The sequence below is a fragment of the Rattus norvegicus genome, chromosome 16 (assembly GCF_021556685.1).
Source record: "Rattus norvegicus strain SHRSP/BbbUtx chromosome 16, alternate assembly SHRSP_T2T, whole genome shotgun sequence".
Lineage (NCBI taxonomy): Eukaryota > Metazoa > Chordata > Mammalia > Rodentia > Muridae > Rattus > Rattus norvegicus.
This window is the reverse complement of record NC_141549.1, coordinates 1494716-1512690: the sequence shown is the minus strand read 5'-3', so window position 1 is coordinate 1512690 and position 17975 is coordinate 1494716. Positions and strand designations below refer to the sequence as shown.

The 17975-nt window shown below is 48.1% G+C and overlaps 1 protein-coding gene across 7 annotated transcripts in view; it reads right to left on the bottom strand.

The window, feature by feature from the left end:
- Anxa11 (annexin A11) overlaps positions 1–16005 on the bottom strand; it is a 44914-nt gene extending 28909 nt beyond the window's left edge. The window contains exons 1-2 of one of the 7 annotated variants that reach the window (XM_087587589.1): positions 14903–14987; positions 345–434 (exon numbers count right to left, since the gene is read on the bottom strand). Coding sequence is in view for 1 of the 7 variants with exons in the window: in XM_087587588.1 (XP_087443714.1) it covers positions 345–434; positions 2250–2292 (133 nt within the window). In the remaining 6 variants the exon portion in view is untranslated. Of the gene's footprint in view, positions 1–344; positions 593–1856; positions 1996–2105; positions 2202–2249; positions 2319–14902; positions 14988–15893 lie in introns of those variants that run through there. The other 6 variants (XM_087587588.1, XM_087587590.1, XM_087587591.1 and 3 more) reach the window with 6 other exon arrangements.
- Positions 16006–17975: the final 1970 nt, after the last annotated feature.

The window sequence follows — 17975 nt, the reverse complement described above, 5'->3', positions numbered from 1 at the left end:
AGATAAGGCTTGCTCACTTGTATTATAGGTCAACACAGTCACCATGGTCACCATGAGTCACCACAGTAAGAGCTGGGTTCTCGGTGGCCAGGCAACACACCCAGCCAGCAGTGCAAACTGCTTTGGGGAGGGGAGCTAAGCACCTGGTTGATGCGTGCAGGTAACAGAGCATGCTGCCCAGCTGGTAAGCCAAGGGCAGCCCTAAGAGTTGTGAACCGGTTTACTCCTCCTATCCAGCACACCTCTCCTTCCCGCTTACGTATGGAGAAACTGACAACCGAGGAGGAAGTGGCTTGCCACCATGACACAGCAAGGGACCAGCCCCGGACTTCTTGCCTCCTTACCAAGTACTATGAAGCAAAGGGCGTGGCGCCAGCACAGGTTCCCGGCTCCCGAGGGACCCGCTTCACCTGGACGCTTCCTTTTATCAAAGGCTGTAAAAGAGTAAGAGTTCGGGAGGGAGAAAATAAAAAAAAAAAAAAAAAAAAAAAAAGAGTAAGAGTTCGAGGGAGGCTCAATGCCTGAGCCAAAGGCAGATGCGGTGCAGAAGACCGGCGAGACAGAGGATGATTTTTGCCCAGGGAAAAGAAGTGGTGTAGAGCCATGCCCGACACCCAAGCCACGCCCGACACCCAAGCCACGCCCAAGGACTCAGCACTGTTTGTTAAACAGACAACACGGGACCACAGCACACTAAAAACATCTCCAATAAGAACAGGAGAAACTAAAAGGAGGCTCTGAGGGGAGAGAGCCATTGATGAGAAGCAGCGGGGGGAATACAACCAATACGGTCAGAGACACAGAGAAAATCTATTCATAAGTCAAACCGGAAGAGAAACACTGCACACACGGGACAATCACAAAGCAGTGAAGTGTCTTAGAAACTGGGAAAGGGAAGACGTGTGTGTGTGTGTGTGTGTGTGTGTGTGTGTGTGTGTGTGTGTGTGTGTGTGTGAATAGATCAGCAGCAAATGAAATGTGTGTGTTAAGGGACTGAAAAACAGACAACCCTATCATCCAACAGAAAAGTTAGACAAGTGAGCCAAGGAAAAAACCTTGAGAAAAAAGAGGCACAAAAGCTGGGGGTTGTGAGCCCCGCCTGTAATCCCAGCACCCAGTAGCAGAGGCAGGGGGTCTAGGGCCCCCTGGAGGTCAAGGGCCTAGGTTAATAACGAGTCTGAGGCCAGCCTTTGCTACGTAAGATCTTACCTGAAAATACAAGCAAGCAAAGAGAGAGCAGCTAGAGAGAGGCTTTAGCCAACGGAGTGCTTATGCGGAAGCATGAAGACCAGTGTTTAATCCCCAGCACTAACATTTAAAGCCAGGTGTAGTGGAATATGCTCAGTTTGAGTGCTGGGGAGGCAGGTGGATCCCTGGAGATTCCTCAAGGGACCAGGAAGAGAGTGATGGAGGAGGACACTCAGTATCCTCTTCTGGCTTCTGTACACACATAGGCACATGCACACTTGTACACCACACAACCCCAGATGAGGATGAGGATGACAATGATGACAAACAAGAAGGAGGAGGAGGAGGAAGAGAAGGAGGAGGAAGAGGAGGATGAGGAAGAGGAGGAGAAGGAGAAGAAGGAGGAGAAGAATGAGGAGGAGGAGGAGGAGAAGAAGAAGGAGAAGAATGAGGAGGAGGAGGAGGAGGAGGAGGAGGAGGAGGAGGAGGAGAAGAAGAAGAAGAAGAAGAAGAAGAAGAAGAAGAAGAAGAAGAAGAAGAAGAAGAAGAAGAAGAAGAAGAAGAAGAAGAAATAATAACGCTAACATCTGAGCAGACAGCATGAGCTGAAAGGACCACCTATTGGCAATCTGAAGCCTGAAAAGACACCATCAGCAAAGTTCACCCACCAGACACTTGACATCTCAGGGGCAGAGAGACAATACTACAGGCTTTGAGGAAAAGAAAGGAGTCAAGGTTCTTCAGGGGAGGATGGCATGACACTGGACTCCTCAACTCCTGCTGGGAACCAGAAGACAACAGCTCCTCCCTTCGACCAGGAGAAACTTGTTTTCAACTTTTCATTCCTAAGGCCAGCTAAATCAACCACCTATCAACTGGATACCACAGACTTCCACAAAAAACAAAAAACATCCTACCTCCCCTAAACGCAAAGGGAATCTAACACAAACTTTTAGAAGGAAGTCCCAAGATAATAACCGAGTGACAGACTTGGAGAACAACTTGTCCAGCTCAGAGCAATCGTACGGGAAAAACTCAAGGCCAAGGGAGGAATGACTCACCAAAGAACAGGAAGTCACCTGGTAGGCCTGCACGTGTAACCATATGGGTCACCTGGGGCAGGACTGAGCAGCACCTGTTACAGTCGTAGTTTTGCAAGAATTAAATACTGATAAGTGATGTGTATGGATTCCTTATCTGTCCAAGCAGCATGTCAGTAAATAATGTCTCAAATAATTGACAAATTAACAAACAGAACTGTAAACCTATCATTTAAATAAAGATATTAAAGACAGTCACCTGTACAGACAAAGGGGAGGGTGTGTGGGGAAAACAGCTGGTTTCATTACAAGCCCTTCAGATCAATAAGGTTGATCTTCCCCAATTTGGTAAACTATGTGTTTTATAATGCGGCTACGCAAAGTGCTACTACATAGGGCAGGGACCCTGACACCTAACTAAAAAATGAAAGATTATCAGCACAATCGAGCTGCAGTACTCAACTAATCTCTGAAAGAGAAACACTTCTTAGCTAAAAGCTGAAGCACCATTTGTTCGTTCTCTCTCTCTCTCTCTCTCTCTCTCTCTCTCTCTCTCTCTCCTGTCCCTGAGTTTTTTGTTTATCAACATTTACAGGCATAGACAGAAGTTTGTGGAGCATGAAGTGTACAGGATTGTAGGAGTCCGCTTAAGGAAAGAACATAAAACATCTTACTTTATGCCAATGTTATCATGCAATATGGCTTCCGGGAGCACCACCCCACCCCACCCCCAGCCCACAAGGGTCCATGGAGGTGAAAGCAGGGATTAGTTACATCTGCTTCTGCCCTACTGCAAATGGAAGAGGATGTCCATTAGGGCTAGACTCCCCACAACAGGAGGCAGGACACAGACTCCCTGGGGTTCCTCAACCCCACCTCTCCAGGAAGCCTGGGCTTCATGAAGTATTGCTGCCACCATCAGGAAGATTCTGAGTTCAAAATTAATTCCCTGGAGAAACAGAAGGGGTGCAGAGGGAATCTAGGACCTCAACCTTCTCAGGAATGGAACAAGAGGGGCTGAGCCCTCTGCTAAGTTCTTAGAGACCATATCTCTCCTCTGGAAGGCACCTCTACACCCTCTTGCCCCAGCAAAGAAGACAGCTCAGGAGGCTGAGATCAAGGCCTAAGGCAGCAGGGGCCCTGATCCAATCACTGTTGGGTGTTCATCAGCCATTTATCTGCGCTGGATGTTCAGTGCCTTCTGACCTGGAAAACACCAAGGTCCAGCCCAACCTAGCAGCCTTGGGGTTTGAATATCCCTTAGCAGTTGAGTCTTCTGTAGTGCTAAGGACAGTTGCCCTGCCAGAAACGAAAAGGACGTCCCTGGAGGACACACAGCTCCACCAAGAGTAAGATTCTCTATCAGGTCCTGGCCCTCTGAGGCTGGCATTCTGGACTCAGGGATTACACTGAGCCACTGAGGAACAGCACAAGGACAGGAGGTCCAAAGGACACCCCCAGGTATGCGTGTCACAGGAAGAAGCCAGGAAATGTTATGTCCTTCGTTCATCCAAACTTGACAATTTCCATCTTAGACAAATGGCCAGACAACTTCCTGGGGCCACATGAGGCCCTGCCCCTTTCATGGGTGTCCTTCCTACTCATAGTGATGGCTCCTTCTGGAACTCTCCCAGCTCTCAGCCTAGAATGCTCTATGTCCAACCCTTTCTTCTAGTTCCTCGGATAGGCATTTCCTCACTGAACAGCTCACCAACCTCCCCAGCGACCTCATGGATGCATAGCACACTACCACCCCCTGTTTTATACACCAGGGAACGGGGCTCAGAGGTCAAGGGGCTGTGCCAGGAGCACTTGCACTGGCTCTCCAGACCATCAGATAGCCTCTCCTCCTTGCCGCTTCCCACCAGGGCACAGCAGAGTTGGCACTGGGATATTCGACACAACTGCATCCTGCTTGGACCAAAAGTTCCTGACTCATCTCTCCTCACCCTGGCTGGCAGACTCCAGAATTTGGGGGACAAGCAGTACCCATCTAGAAGGTTCCCTTCTCCCTTCCATCATAAGCGGGACCCTAAATGGTACAAGAGGATGTACGGACATCTTGGCTCTCCCACACCCAGCGATCACGGGCACTAACCTTCCCTAAGTGGGTCATGGGGGCCATTCAATGACTGACACAAGCCAGAGAGCCCTGGGGGCAGCAGTCACCAACCCTGACTCCATTTTCTCATACACTACACAAAAGCCCACTGAAGGTGGAGGCAGGCATTTGGCTCCCCACCCGCCCACCAGGATTAAAAATAGCAGAGTCGACATCAGTCATTCTCCAGGCAGCGTGGCTGACGCCACCATCTGAGACGGTCTCCGGGGCAGCCCAACCTAGAGAAATCCTGGGCAAAGCTGGCAGGAGTGCAGCCACATCAATCCCTAGAGCCTCACCGAGGTGTGGAGCCTGAGGGAACAAGCCCCAAAGAGCCTTCTTAGAAATAAAAAGCCAAGCCCCAGTGGCATTTGGGTTGCTCCAGACTTGCGCCATTCCTGAGATCATTTGAGTCAGCGGCCCAGGGAGCAGGAGAGACCAGCCTGAGTTCTCAAGGCTGGCCCTGGACAGGTCAAGGCCCGAAGCCGTATCTCCTGACTTCTTGTCCAGTGCATCTCAGCCTGAGCTGGCACTGGGCACTCCGACTCCATCGCATTCACATCAGGCTGGAGGTGATGCTGAGAGACGTGAGCCTGAGAAGACCAATCTGAGATGCTGATGGTGACCTTCCCAACAACTCCCACGTAAACTGAGTCATACCCAGAGCATCATCTGTTCCAGGGAGCTAAGAATGACAGCACAGAGGCCAGAGTGGGTAGCCACAGATCTCATCCCTTGTGAACGTGAGAATCGAGAGGAACCATCGGCCTCAGCTCAGCCCCATACAGGGCTGTTGCTATGACAAGAGTGCCCTACATGTCATATTTAGGGTTAAAGAAAGCAACTTGGGAGAAGGTGACAGCAAGGACTCTCCATCCCAAAGCTGGGTCTTGGGAGCCACTTGGTGGGTTGCATGGGGGCTGGAAGATCTCATGGTGGGTCTCAGCATGAGTTAACAAGCTAGGGCTCTAAGAAGGGGATGAAGGAGTAGAGGCCTGCCAGCATGTTCCCCAACCCCCAGGGAGAGAGATGCCCTACTGTATGCCCTGATGGCTTCTGGCAGCTATTACATATGGCTCAGTTCCCACTCCCCAACCTGTGAAATGCCAGCTCAGACAACGGCAGGAGGAGAAACATCTTAATTTTCAACTAAGGAGAGAAGTGGGTGGTGTTCCCAAACCTTCCGACTGTTACCCCCCCGAACCATCTGTCCTGTCTTGCTTTTAGGAACAGAACACTCACTATAACCCGGCACATGGCCACCCCAAGAACCATGTTCCAAGCCTCTCCATCAGTTCAGCACTGCCTGCCAGTGAGGACTGCACTAGGCTCATCTGGACCACAGGGGTGAAGGAAGCACAGAGAGCATCACCCACGTGTGACCCTGTGACTAGATCCTTAGCACATCCTGGCCACCTGCCAAAATTAAAACACACACACACACACACACACACACACACACACACACACACACACACAGACGCACAGACACAATGCACACACAGATACACACACACACACAGACGCACAGATGCACACACACACACAGACGCACAGACACACAGACACAATGCACACACAGATACACACACACACAGAGATGCACAGACACAATGCACACACAGATGCACACACACACACATACACACAGATGCACACACACAATGCACACACACACACAGACGCACAGACACAATGCACACACAGATCCACAGATACACACACACACACACAGAGATGCAGACACAATGCACACACAGATCCACAGACACACACACACAGAGATGCACAGACACAATGCACACACAGATCCACAGACACACACACACACACACACACACACACACACACACGCTCTGGTCAGCACCTATGGTCGAGAACTGTGGCTCAGCAAGCCTTACACATGTCCAGGTGTGAAAAACACAGCCTTAAAAAAATACCTTAAGTGAGGGGCTGGGGATTTAGCTCAGTGGTAGAGCGCTTACCTAGGAAGTGCAAGGCCCTGGGTTCGGTCCCCAGCTCCGGGAAAAAAAAAAAAATACCTTAAGTGATGTAATGTTAGGAGTCTGGTGCCTGGACTACCCATGGTAAAAACTTAGCTTCTGATGTCTGAAAGAGAGGCAAAGGTAAGTTCTCCTTGATAAAGGAATGAGCCCAAATCCTAACAGCAGGGACAGGGTGGTGATGAGACACTAAATGGATCTAGCAAGAAACAAAAAGACAACCTCCATGTGTAACAAACAGCCAAGACAACACAACAGATAAAGGGCTTTGCTTTGTGAGCACGAGGACCTGAGTTCAAATCCCCAGCACCCACGTAAAATGCCAGGTGTGGTGGGACATGACAACAATCCTAGCACTTGGAGAGTGGTGGAGACCCTAGGATCACTGGGGTTTGGGTCATTCAGTCTAGACACACTGCGAAGTTCCAGAGGCAGTGAGAGACACTGTCTCCAAGACAAAGTAGAGTGGCAGAGGACAAATCTGACGTCACCCTTTAAATCTCCAGCTGAGCATGGCACAGATACACACACACACACACACACACACACACACACACACACACACACACCCACCAACAACCTTGAAGACTTTTTCATAATCCTGCCCCAGCAAACCAAGAACTTTCCAGCTATCTGTTCAGTTGTTTGTCTCTGGCTGAAAACACAGGCCTTAGAAACAGTAAGAGCAAGCAAGCCAGGCTCCAGCCCAGTGCAGTGCAGTGCAGTGCAGTGCAGTGCAGTGCAGTGCCGAGAAAGAAAAGAGCACAAAGACTCCACAGCAGTCTTCTGCCCACCTGTCCCTCTATGCTCTCATGTATTAACTGCGCTGACAACTCCAAAGGACGGAGAAAACCCACCTTGTTGTCTCAGATGAGAAAGGAGATGTGTCCAGGAAAGTCAGAGCTGGCCACATATCCCTGGACCCATAGGAAGGGGACCCAAGCTCTGTGTGTGTGTGTGTGTGTGTGTGTGTGTGTGTGTGTGTGTGTGTATCTGTGTGTGTGTGTGTGTATCTGTGTGTGTGTGTGTATCTGTGTGTGTGTATCTGTGTGTGTGTATCTGTGTGTGTGTGTATCTGTGTGTGTGTGTGTATCTGTGTGTGTGTGTGTGTGTGTGTGTGTGTGTGTGTGTGTATCTGTGTGTGTTGGGGGGGGATTTCCTGCCATGGTGCTGGTACAGGTCTGCTATGGTTTGTCTCCTAAAGGCCCACTTGGAGGAAGCCTGACGCTTTGAGCAGTGGCACTGAGAAGTGACAGAGCTTTAGGAAGTGGGAGATGTGGAAACTGGTTATTAAAACATCAGCGGCCTCGTCCTTACTTCCTTCTCCTTCCTAGTCTGCCATACTGTAATGCAGCCAACAGCTGCCAGCCACCGAGCTGAATCGACTTTTTTTTTTTTTTTTTTTGTTCTTCCCCCCCCCCCCCCCCCCCCCCCCGGAGCTGGGGACCGAACCCAGGGCCTTGCGCTTCCTAGGCAAGCGCTTTATCACTGAGCTAAATCCCCAACCCCTCGACTTCTCTTTATTTGCTACCTAGCTTCAGACTAAGACCCCCAAGTCCCTATAGTTTACAGGTAAGTCTTGTTTTACCTACTTTTCCCAAAAGCCTGGCTGTCATAAGGACAAGGACCACTGGGACACTGGGGTAGGGGCAACCACAGCCATCAGCAGGCTGAGAAGCAAGACCCTACTGTCCCACCAATGGCTAGCTTGAAGGGCACAGGGTGAAGTCTGTCAGAGGACAATGCCTCTAAACGTCTGGGTCCTGCTGTTTTGTAAAATGTGTTTTTTATAAATTTTAGGACTGTAAGAAAAGACATTATCCCACCTCTTGGTTATTTCTAAAACATAGTAATATAGACCTGAACACCAAAGATCACACAATACAATCCACAAAGCAGGCCTGAAAAACCTGTTAACTCAAAACATGTACACCAAGTTCATAAAAGCCAGAACCATTGCCAAGGACAAATGGAGCTTGACTTAGATAAACTACAGTGAGAATTATGTGGTCTGTTGCTTTTTTTTTTTTTTTTTTTTTAAATAAGGACTCACGATATAACCTAGGCTTCACATACAGTCCACGTTGGTCCTGAACTCATGAACCTCCTGCCTCAGCCTCCAGAACACTGCGATTACTGGTCCATGGCACCAGAATCAGTTTTACAGATTCGATACATCTCTCTGGGATAAGAAGAAGTCATATTGAATTTGAAGGTACACTTTTAACACTGTGCAGCCAGCCACGAGGAGGACCTCATGCAGTCTGAGACGTCTGCTGTCTTTTGCAAAGCCCTCTAAAACCAGGACCCAGCTTGAAGCAGTCAACCTCTCGTGACACTACCAACTTGGAAACTCAGGATGGTTTTCCTAAATAGTCCCTGGATCAGAGCAGCCCCAATCAAATCCTTTCCTTTGTAAGAGTTGCCATGGTCGTGGTGTCTCTTCACAGCACCAAACGGTAACTAAGACAGTGTGGAAACCCATCCGATCGCATTATATCCAAAGTCAACAGTGACTGAGGCAGGGTTTTTAAAGACAGAGCTCAGAGTGAACTAAAAGTGAGAAGGAATAGATAAAAGTTAAAATTAATGCCCCCTGAACAAATTCAAACACACACACACACACACACACACACACACACACACACACACACACACTACTGAAGAAAGCGGCTAGAATCCTATTTCTTGATTTAGAGAACTTAAAAGCATTAAAAACATCAACACTTCCTAAATAAATACATTCTGGAGCATTCAAAGGAGACAGTTTCTTTGCCACAACTCTGCTTTAAGTCAATAAAAACAGGAAAAGAACTCATTACCCAGGAGTGAGGAAAAGACTGAATAAATTATGGTAATTATGCACTGAGAACATTCCACAGCTGCTGACCTGGAAAACAAGTCATACATAGAAGTTGCAGGATGAGGTACAGAGGCTGTGGCCATCAGCACCCACTCTGTGCAGGTGGCAGAGGGGGAGCCAAGGAAACAGGGCCTGCGCTCGCTATCTCAGCCTGCCTTCCTTTCAGTTGCTCTCTTGAGGTTTTTTTCCAGATGTCCCTTGCTGTCGAAACAACGCTGTGAGGGCTCCTCTAGTGTACTGCAGCAAGATGACCCTGGCCCCTGTGACTATCTCCTGCCTGCCTGTCTGTCGGTCATCTATCTATCACCCATCGGTCGGTCTGTCTGTCTTCTATCTATCTATTATCTATCTATCTATCTATCTATCTATCTATCTATCTATCTATCTATCATCACCCATTGTTCTGTCTGTCTGTCTATCAATCACCCATTAGTCTATCTATCAATCACCCATTAGTCTGTCTATCACCCATTAGTCTGTCTATCTGTCTGTCTATCTATTTATTTATCACCCATTGGTCTGTCTATCTGTATGTCTATGTATGTATGTATATATGTATGTATGTATGTATGTATCTATCTATCTATCACCCATCGATCAGGCTATCTACCACCCATCGGTCTGTCTGTCTGTCTATCTATCTATCTATCTATCTATCTATCAATCACACATCGGTCGGGCTATCTATCTATCTCCCATTGGTCGGTCGGTCTATGTATGTATGTATGTATCTATCTATCTATCTATCTATCTATCTATCTATCTATCTATCTATCTTCTCTTCTACTGCTCACTTTCCTTTACTCAGCTATTCCAGAGAGTTCTTTAAATCACCATGCCCTTGACTTCAACTATAAATACAGCCTAGACAAAATTGCCTGTCTAGCCCAGACGATTCCTCAGTCCTGCCTGACTCCGCCCCACTTAGTCTCCAACGAACAACTCCTGAAATGAAACAAGAGGGTAAACAAAGTTCATGACCTTCTCCACGTTCCAAACTGGGTCCTCATCCAGTCTCATGGGACACACACAGGGTAAAGCTAGTGTCTGGTGGGCTTGGAGTCCACTGCAGATGGCTATCAGGGCTCTGGGGGGGAGCCTGTTAAGGAAAAGCTCTCCCTCAGGTCATGGCTCTGGGCAGACACATGACATTTAGATCTGCTCCAAAGATTAGAATCCTGCATACTACAGGTTCCTCTCTAAGAGTTAAATGAGCTGGGCCTGTCAGTCACCTGGCCAAGAGGCCACACCTGCAGAATGTTAATTAACCTTGTCATGATTAGGAGATTGGAGGAATTCCCTTAGTGGAATGGCATCCTTAGTCCCATGCAGTCCCTCAGAGCTTCCAGCCTGTAACAAAGTGACAGCCTATTTTTCTGCATTACTCAGGGAAACACAACTTCCCCTCCCCACCCCCGCCCACCCAGTCTCCTTTTCTTTCAGATATTACACAAAGCCTGGGCATGCTCTTCCAGACACTCTGGGCTGCCTCACCCTTTTCCTCTCCCCTTCGGCCATGTGGCTGCCTGTCCGCCATGGAGCTATTTGCTGACCCCTATTACTAAGCCTACCTGCTGGTTTCCTTTTTTCCTTTCCTTTTTCTCTCTTTCTGTCTGTCTACCTGTCTTTCTTTTGTTCATTCTTCCTCTTTCATTTTGTTTCATTTGTTTCCAAACAGGGTTTTTTTGTGTAGCCCTGGCTATCCTAGAACTTGCTCTGTAGACCACAGGCTGGCCTCACACTCACAGCGATCCTCGGCCTCAGTCTCCTGAGTGCTGGGATTAAGGATGTAGCCACCACCAGGCTTGAACCAGCCTGCTTAAAGCACGCATGCCCTCCCTCTTCCTCTCCTCCATCTCCTTCCTCTTGGCAACTACTGTGATTCAGTTTGCCTGCGTTTTTCTTCCCAAACCTAACAAAACTGTCCTTGAACATTCTTCCAAGTCCCTTCCTAAATTCTCTTACTAACAAGACTGAGAACACAAAGAGGGGGCGGCCCTTGCTATCCCCGGGAACACTGGGTCTCCTTTTGTCCATATGGAACTGGCTGGACAAGCAGTGGGCAGTCACTAAAGACCTCAACAGAAACATGCCTTGTCACCTAGTTACTAAAAATACCTGTGCCCTTTGTGGTGGACACAGACAGCAAGCTCTCGTTCATTAACACTGCCCAGTTACACACCCTGTTCCCCCTAAGATGTTTTGAACACCAGGCTTCATGTTCTCCCTGTAAACAACGTCCAGTTTCTTCTCTCCCACACTCTGAGTTCTTACCCCTCTTGCAAGCCAGCCTCCACTGAAGGGCTCAGGTCCCTGAGTCCTCCAACTCTCATCTTTGCTGCTAAGACAGTGGGACCTTCAGGAGCACAATCTCCAAAAAGCCAACACTAATAATCACAGAGCCAGCCTTGACCATGGTATGCTCCAACCTTAAGCTTTCTTCTTCCTTAGTAACAACAAACCCACGATATTGAGATCGTCACCACTCCCTCAATAATCTCAAAACCCCTTCCACAAACATAGTCAACTCTGCTGGAGGCATCCATTTATCATTCAGAAAACTGGAACCATGTGGCGATATGGTTTGTCTCGGATCAGACGGAAGATGAAAACTGTCCTCTAATTCTCTAATTCTTTTTTATTACTTTATGGGTGCTACACCTGCATCTACCTATGAACACACTTATATGACTGGGGCCCTTCAAGATCGGAAGAGATGTCAGATCCCCTGAATGCTACAAACGATGGTGAGTGGCCACGCGGGTGCTAGAATCAAACCTGGGTGCTCTGTGAGAGCAACAAGTGCTCTGTGGTGATTTGAATGGAGACCAGTCCTCACAAGCTCATACATTTGAACAGCTGATTTCCAGTTGGTGGCTGCTGGGAAGGATTAGGTGTGGCCTTGCTGGTGAAGTGTGTCACTAGAGGAAGGTTTTGAGGGTTCAGAAGACCCATAGTTAGTTCTCTCAGCTGTTTCTGCTGCTGTGTGGCTTTGCTCCACCATTGTGGACTCTAACCCTCTGAAAGAATAAGGCCTAGCAAACGCTTGGCCATGGTGTTTTGTCACAGCAGCAGCAAAGTAACTGATACCTGCTCTTAACCACTGAACCAACTCTCCAGCCCCAGTCCCCTAACTGTTCAGCTGCCCTATTCTGTTTTTAAGGATTATTTATTTATGCATTTTATGTACTAGTACTTTGTCTGCATGTCAATCTGTACAGCAGAAGGTGGCACCGGACAGCGGTGAGCTGCCATGTGGGCGCTGGGATTTGAACTCAGGACCTTCAGAAGAGCAGTGAATGCTCCTAATCACTGAGCCATCTCTCCAGACCCCTGGGGCTCCATTCTTTCTCCTATCAGTGTAGGCTGACCATTTCACTGCATAGCTGCTCTTCTCCCCCATAACAACCAGCCAAGTGACCCTGGGACCTTTTGTGAGTTACGGTCAACATGTCTGATGTTGACCAACTGGTTTCAGAGGTTATTAGACAGTTCCATTCCAAACAGAGTTCAACAACTGTTCTTATGAATGCCAACTGCCACCAAGGAAACCAGATTCCATTTAGTCTCGGAGCTGTCCTATCTAGGGACCTCACAAATTCTTGATGTTCTGGATGGGATGAGCTCAGCGGGTATCAAGAAGGTTAATACAAACTGGCGTCCGTTCCCTTGGCTATGCCTGTGAAGTATAGCTACACCCAGACTCTCCTAACCCCATGGGACCAAATGCTAGAAACGGCTTTGGGCTCAAGAGGGAGAAAAGCATCTAGGAAGGTTAGAAGAGATCATCTCAGGCCTTCCGGAAACAAAAAAGCTGCAATCCCACTTATCTCTGTGAGTTTGAGGCTAGACTGGTCTATAGAGAGAGTTCCAGTTCAACCAGAGCTACAGTGAAACCATCTTGAACCCACGACCACCATCACCACCAAAAAGAGGACCCACATAGGCACCTAAAAAGATTCAGAAAGTCTCCATCCCCCAAAGGCACAAAGACTAGATATGTGGTCATACAAATCCTTCTAAGGCCTCTCCGGAAAACTGGGCCAATGACAGAGAGGTTAAAGAGGGCATATCTGGCCCTCCTACCAGAGAGCAGAACACCAGAATGGTTTGTAAATAAGGACAAAACAGGGGAAAGAGGGAAGAGAGGTGTGTGCGGGGCAGTTCAAGCCAGCTGCACCCCATGCTCTTGCTCTTGCTGTATTACCTACTAGCAGTTGGGTTTTTTGATTACTTAGACACCAGGCCTCACCTTGTGTGCTTTATGGCTAACCCGAGCATCATCCGTTCATCAGTCATGCACAGGTGCAGTCAGCAGTTGCCACCAGTCTAACTGCTCGGTACCTGAGCATGGCAGAGACACTAAAAACATCAACTTGTGCCAGGCGGCAATGGCCAACCTGTACCATGCAATGGTGGCACACACCCTTGATCCCAGCCAGCATTTGGGAGTTAAGGCAGGCAGATCTCTGTGCACTCAAGGCCTACCTGGTCTCACAGTGAATTCCAGAACAGCCAGGGCTACACAGAGAAACTCTGTCTCAAAAATAAATAAGTAAACAAATAAGTAGGAATGCTGGGTAAGGCGGTGCATGCTTTTGATGCCAGCACTCAGGAGGAAGAGGCGGGTGGATCTCTATGAGCTCAAGGACAGCCTGGCCTACAAATCGAGTTCTAGAACACTCAGATCGACACTGAGAGACTCTGTCTTATATGAAAAAAAAAGAAAAAGGAAAGAAGAAAAGAAAAGCAGCTCAAGGTTTGAGTGATGGCTCAGCAGTTAAAAGCACTTGTACCTAACTATATGGCGGTTCACAACTGTCTGCAACTCTGGTTCAAGGGTATCCAGTGCCCTCTTTGTCTTCCAAGGGCACCAGGAACCCACATGGTATACAGACATGCACGAAGACAAAAACCACTTATAAACAGAAAATTTGTTTAAAAGGCAGTCAGATCTTTGAGTTCGAGGCCAATAGAATCTTAAAGAGTTCCAGAACACCTAGGGCTACACACACACACACACACACACACACACACACAAAACAAACAAACAAACAAACAAAAAAGGTAAAAATAGATGAACTCATAGGACTGGAAAGATAACTCAGTGGATAAGAGTGAAGACTGCAGCGCTTACCTAGGAAGCGCAAGGCCCTGGGTTCGGTCCCCAGCTCCGAAAAAAAGAACCAAAAAAAAAAAAAAAAAAAGAGTGAAGACTGCTCTTGCCGACAACCAGATTTCAGACTCAGAAAGCTCACAACTTGTAAGTCCAGCTCCAGGGAATTTGAATACACACACACTTAATTAAAAATAATATAAATGCTTTTTAAAAAATCAGCTTGCTGAGCGAGTGGCACAAACCTTTAATCCCAGCATTCAGGAGGCCGAGGTCTGTAAGAGTCTGAGATTGGAGTTTGAGACCAGACAAAGCAAGTTCCAGGACAGCCAATGCTAAATAGGTAACCTTGTTTCAAAACAAACAAACAAACAAACAAACAACAAACTCCCCCAAAATTAACTAACAATAGCAACAACAAGCAAAACAGAACAAAAAATTAACTCGCAGAATCCTCACAATGTCTATGAAATAGGAACTATAAGTGCCCTCATTTTATGGAGAAGAAAAATCGAGATTCAGAAATCAGGAGAGATGGAGAAATCCAAAGTGGGCGAGTGTGCTAGAGAAACAGACTGCGGGAGAGCTCACCTGGCTTCCGGAGCTAGAGAATACCAAGCACAGACAAGGCCTAGAAGAACCAGCCCTGTTAATCCTCCTGGAATTCCCAACAACTGGCTGAAGCAAGGAAATAATAAAGGAACATAATGGGAGCAAGCCGAGGGTGAGCAAGACACCTGGCCCTTCCCTGCAAGGCTCCAGTTTCAGGAATAGTCATCATTTTGACAATGACACACACACACTGTCATCTGCAAAATTTACACTAGAGAACAGCCCAACCCAGGGCCGCATTTGTAGCCTTTTTTTCCTCAATAAGGCTGCCTCGGGGCAAGCTTTATAGTACGGGCAGGACCGAGCGCGGAGCAAGCTAGATGAGTCCAGTGAACGGATCAGACAGGTAGGCTGACACTCTAGGTGTAGGGTCCGTGAAACCCAATCTCCAAGGACACCTACTGTTTAGCGAGCGGAAAGAGAAATCTCCTGAGAGAATGTGCCCAACTTGAGTTTAACTATTCTCCCCCAGAACTGTTTGCCACCTTCTACGACTTTAGGAGGCTGGCCTGAGCCGACGGGAAGTCGGGGAGCCAAGCCCAAGCAAGAGTTCTTTAGGTCTCTGGAACGAGAAGCGGGGGCAGGGGCAGAGAGATCGTAGCTGGATAAGCCGTAAGGAAGGCAGGCAACACGGCAACTGGCACAATCGCGCATTCTCTGGACCGCTTGGGAGCCTGCCTTATATAAACCCAGGGTGGCAGGTCCAGGAACCCGCGCCCTGCAGTTCCGGAGCAAAGTTCCCCAAGACAGCGTTCTCGGCCGGCTGGGCTCCGCTCAAGCTTCTCCCGGAAACGCACTGAGATAAGACCTTGACCAACCCCAAGTTCGCACATCATGGGACCACAGGATCCCAGGCTCACCTGCCCTGATCCCGTTCAACTCCGGGCCTGGTCATCCGGAGGAACATTACACCCCACGCCACACGCGAATACCCCTCAAGTACAGACCGCCCGACGGGACCCTCACGCACCTGGCACCAGGGACCGGGACACTGAGCTCGGATAGCAGCTACCTCCAAGTCTCGCTTTCCGGATCTCGACCCGAGAGTGTCTGCGCACGGTCGGAGGAGGAGCCCGCAGGGCGGAAAACTCTCCGGGCGCGGCCGCCTTACTCTCCCCGGGGCGGAGCCACAGGAGCGGAGCGGGGCGGGGTCTCTCTGGAGGGGCGGGGTGCGTGTGGCCACGCCCACAGGTGAGAGCCGCGCTCTTGGTAGTGACTTCTTGTAGGAAGCCCTGGGCTTTCCCAGTGGAGCAGAGCCGCGCTCCAGACTGTGGGGTGAGAGAACATCTTTCGGGTGTTTATTTTCAGAGGTATGACCGTGAAGAAAATTTAAAACGGCCACTGTGTACGGCAGGTGGAAACTTCACAGTGGAAAAAATTACCATTTCAGCCAGTGATCAGGGCCAACATCAGCAGTGGTGATTTATATTGATCTTCTGTCGTGTGATGTCTTCCTCCCTATGACACATGACCCCATAGTAATCGTGCAAAAAATATCAGACAAGCCCCAGTTGAGGAACTCAGGACTGTCCAAAACTCTCAAGGTTGTCAAAATAAGGGAAGTCTAAGAAGCTGTCACGTAGAGATACGAAAACTAAGTAATGTGTCTTCTTAGATGGGATCCTGGGAAAAGGACATTAGGTTGAAAACTAATGACATCTGAACAGTATATAGATTTTAATAACAATGCATCAGTATTGGTTTATTCATTGTAGCAAAAATACTAGTATATTAATTGCAGGGGAAAATCATGTTGTTTGCTTGTTTAGAAAAAGGTAGTACAATAAATATGGTTGTGTAACATTTAAAAATAAAAGTTAAGGGGAGGGGGGATAGGATAGGGAGTTTATGGACGGGAAACCGGGAAAGGGGATAACATTTGAAATGTAAATAAATAAAAAAAATCAAATAAAAAAGGAAAAATAATAAAAATTAAGAGTCTTACTCTCCCCAGGTCACGTTTAGGCACCTCATTTCAGTTGTCCAACACACTTCTACATGTGCATGGCTTAGGACGCTTAAGCAAACGTATTTGTTTATAAAACAGGATTGCAGTATTCTTTTTCCTCACTTTATCTTGGTGCCTTTCAATTGGTGCCCTGGAGTCAACTAGGTTCTTCCTAAGGACTCTATAGGATCCACCACCACCCCACCTCCCATCCCCCTTTAAGGATTGCTGTTCCTCACAATCTAGCTCTCACCTGGAGGGCACTTCTTTCACCGCCCACTTTTGATTTGCAAACAAGCCATTCGTCATTTGCATTTCAGGAGCCTCTTGAAGGATCCTGGTTGGTAGGTATGGTCTGCCTTGCCCCAAGAGGGGTCCGTGTGCAGGCGGGAATGAGCAGGACAGTCTGGCTATTGCCACGCAGGTGGGCGACTCTCTAGGAAGGCCATCACAAATCGGGCTTAAGGTTTTAGAGTGAATAATAAAACAAAACAAACAAACAAAGAGGAAAGGAGAATGATTACTCCTAGGTACGGTGGAGAAGGTTTTTTGTTTTTTAAAGATTTATTTATTATATTTAAGTAGCTGTCTTCAGACACACCAGAAGAGAGCATCAGATCTCATTACAGATGGTTGTGAGCCACCATGTGGATGCTGAGATTTGAACTCAGGACCTCTGGAAGAGCAATCAGTTCTCTTAACCACTGAGCCACCTCTCCAGTCTGAGAAGGTTTATTGTAGAGAAAAAGGAGACATAGTCAAAGGCAAACACATCTGGGAGAATCCAGAGTGGTCATGAGCCCGAGCCTTGTGAGGAGAGTGGGGAGGAGAAAGGAGATGGGGTAGACAGGAGAACCAGGTGCAGCAGCTAGGAGGCTAAAGATACAAAAGGGGGTGGGGTGGGATAGAAGTAACGAAAATCATTATATTTTGTAGGGAAAGGGAGCCCAGAGCAGTGGCCTGGAGGGTTCAGGGTAGAGGGCAAGGTATGCCAGCCACACCCAGTAACAGGTTAGGACTGAAGGATTCTGGGAGAACTGGGTGGGGGGGCAGGTCCGCTTTGATATGTTAAACATGTACCTGAGCTATTTGTCCGAAACAGCA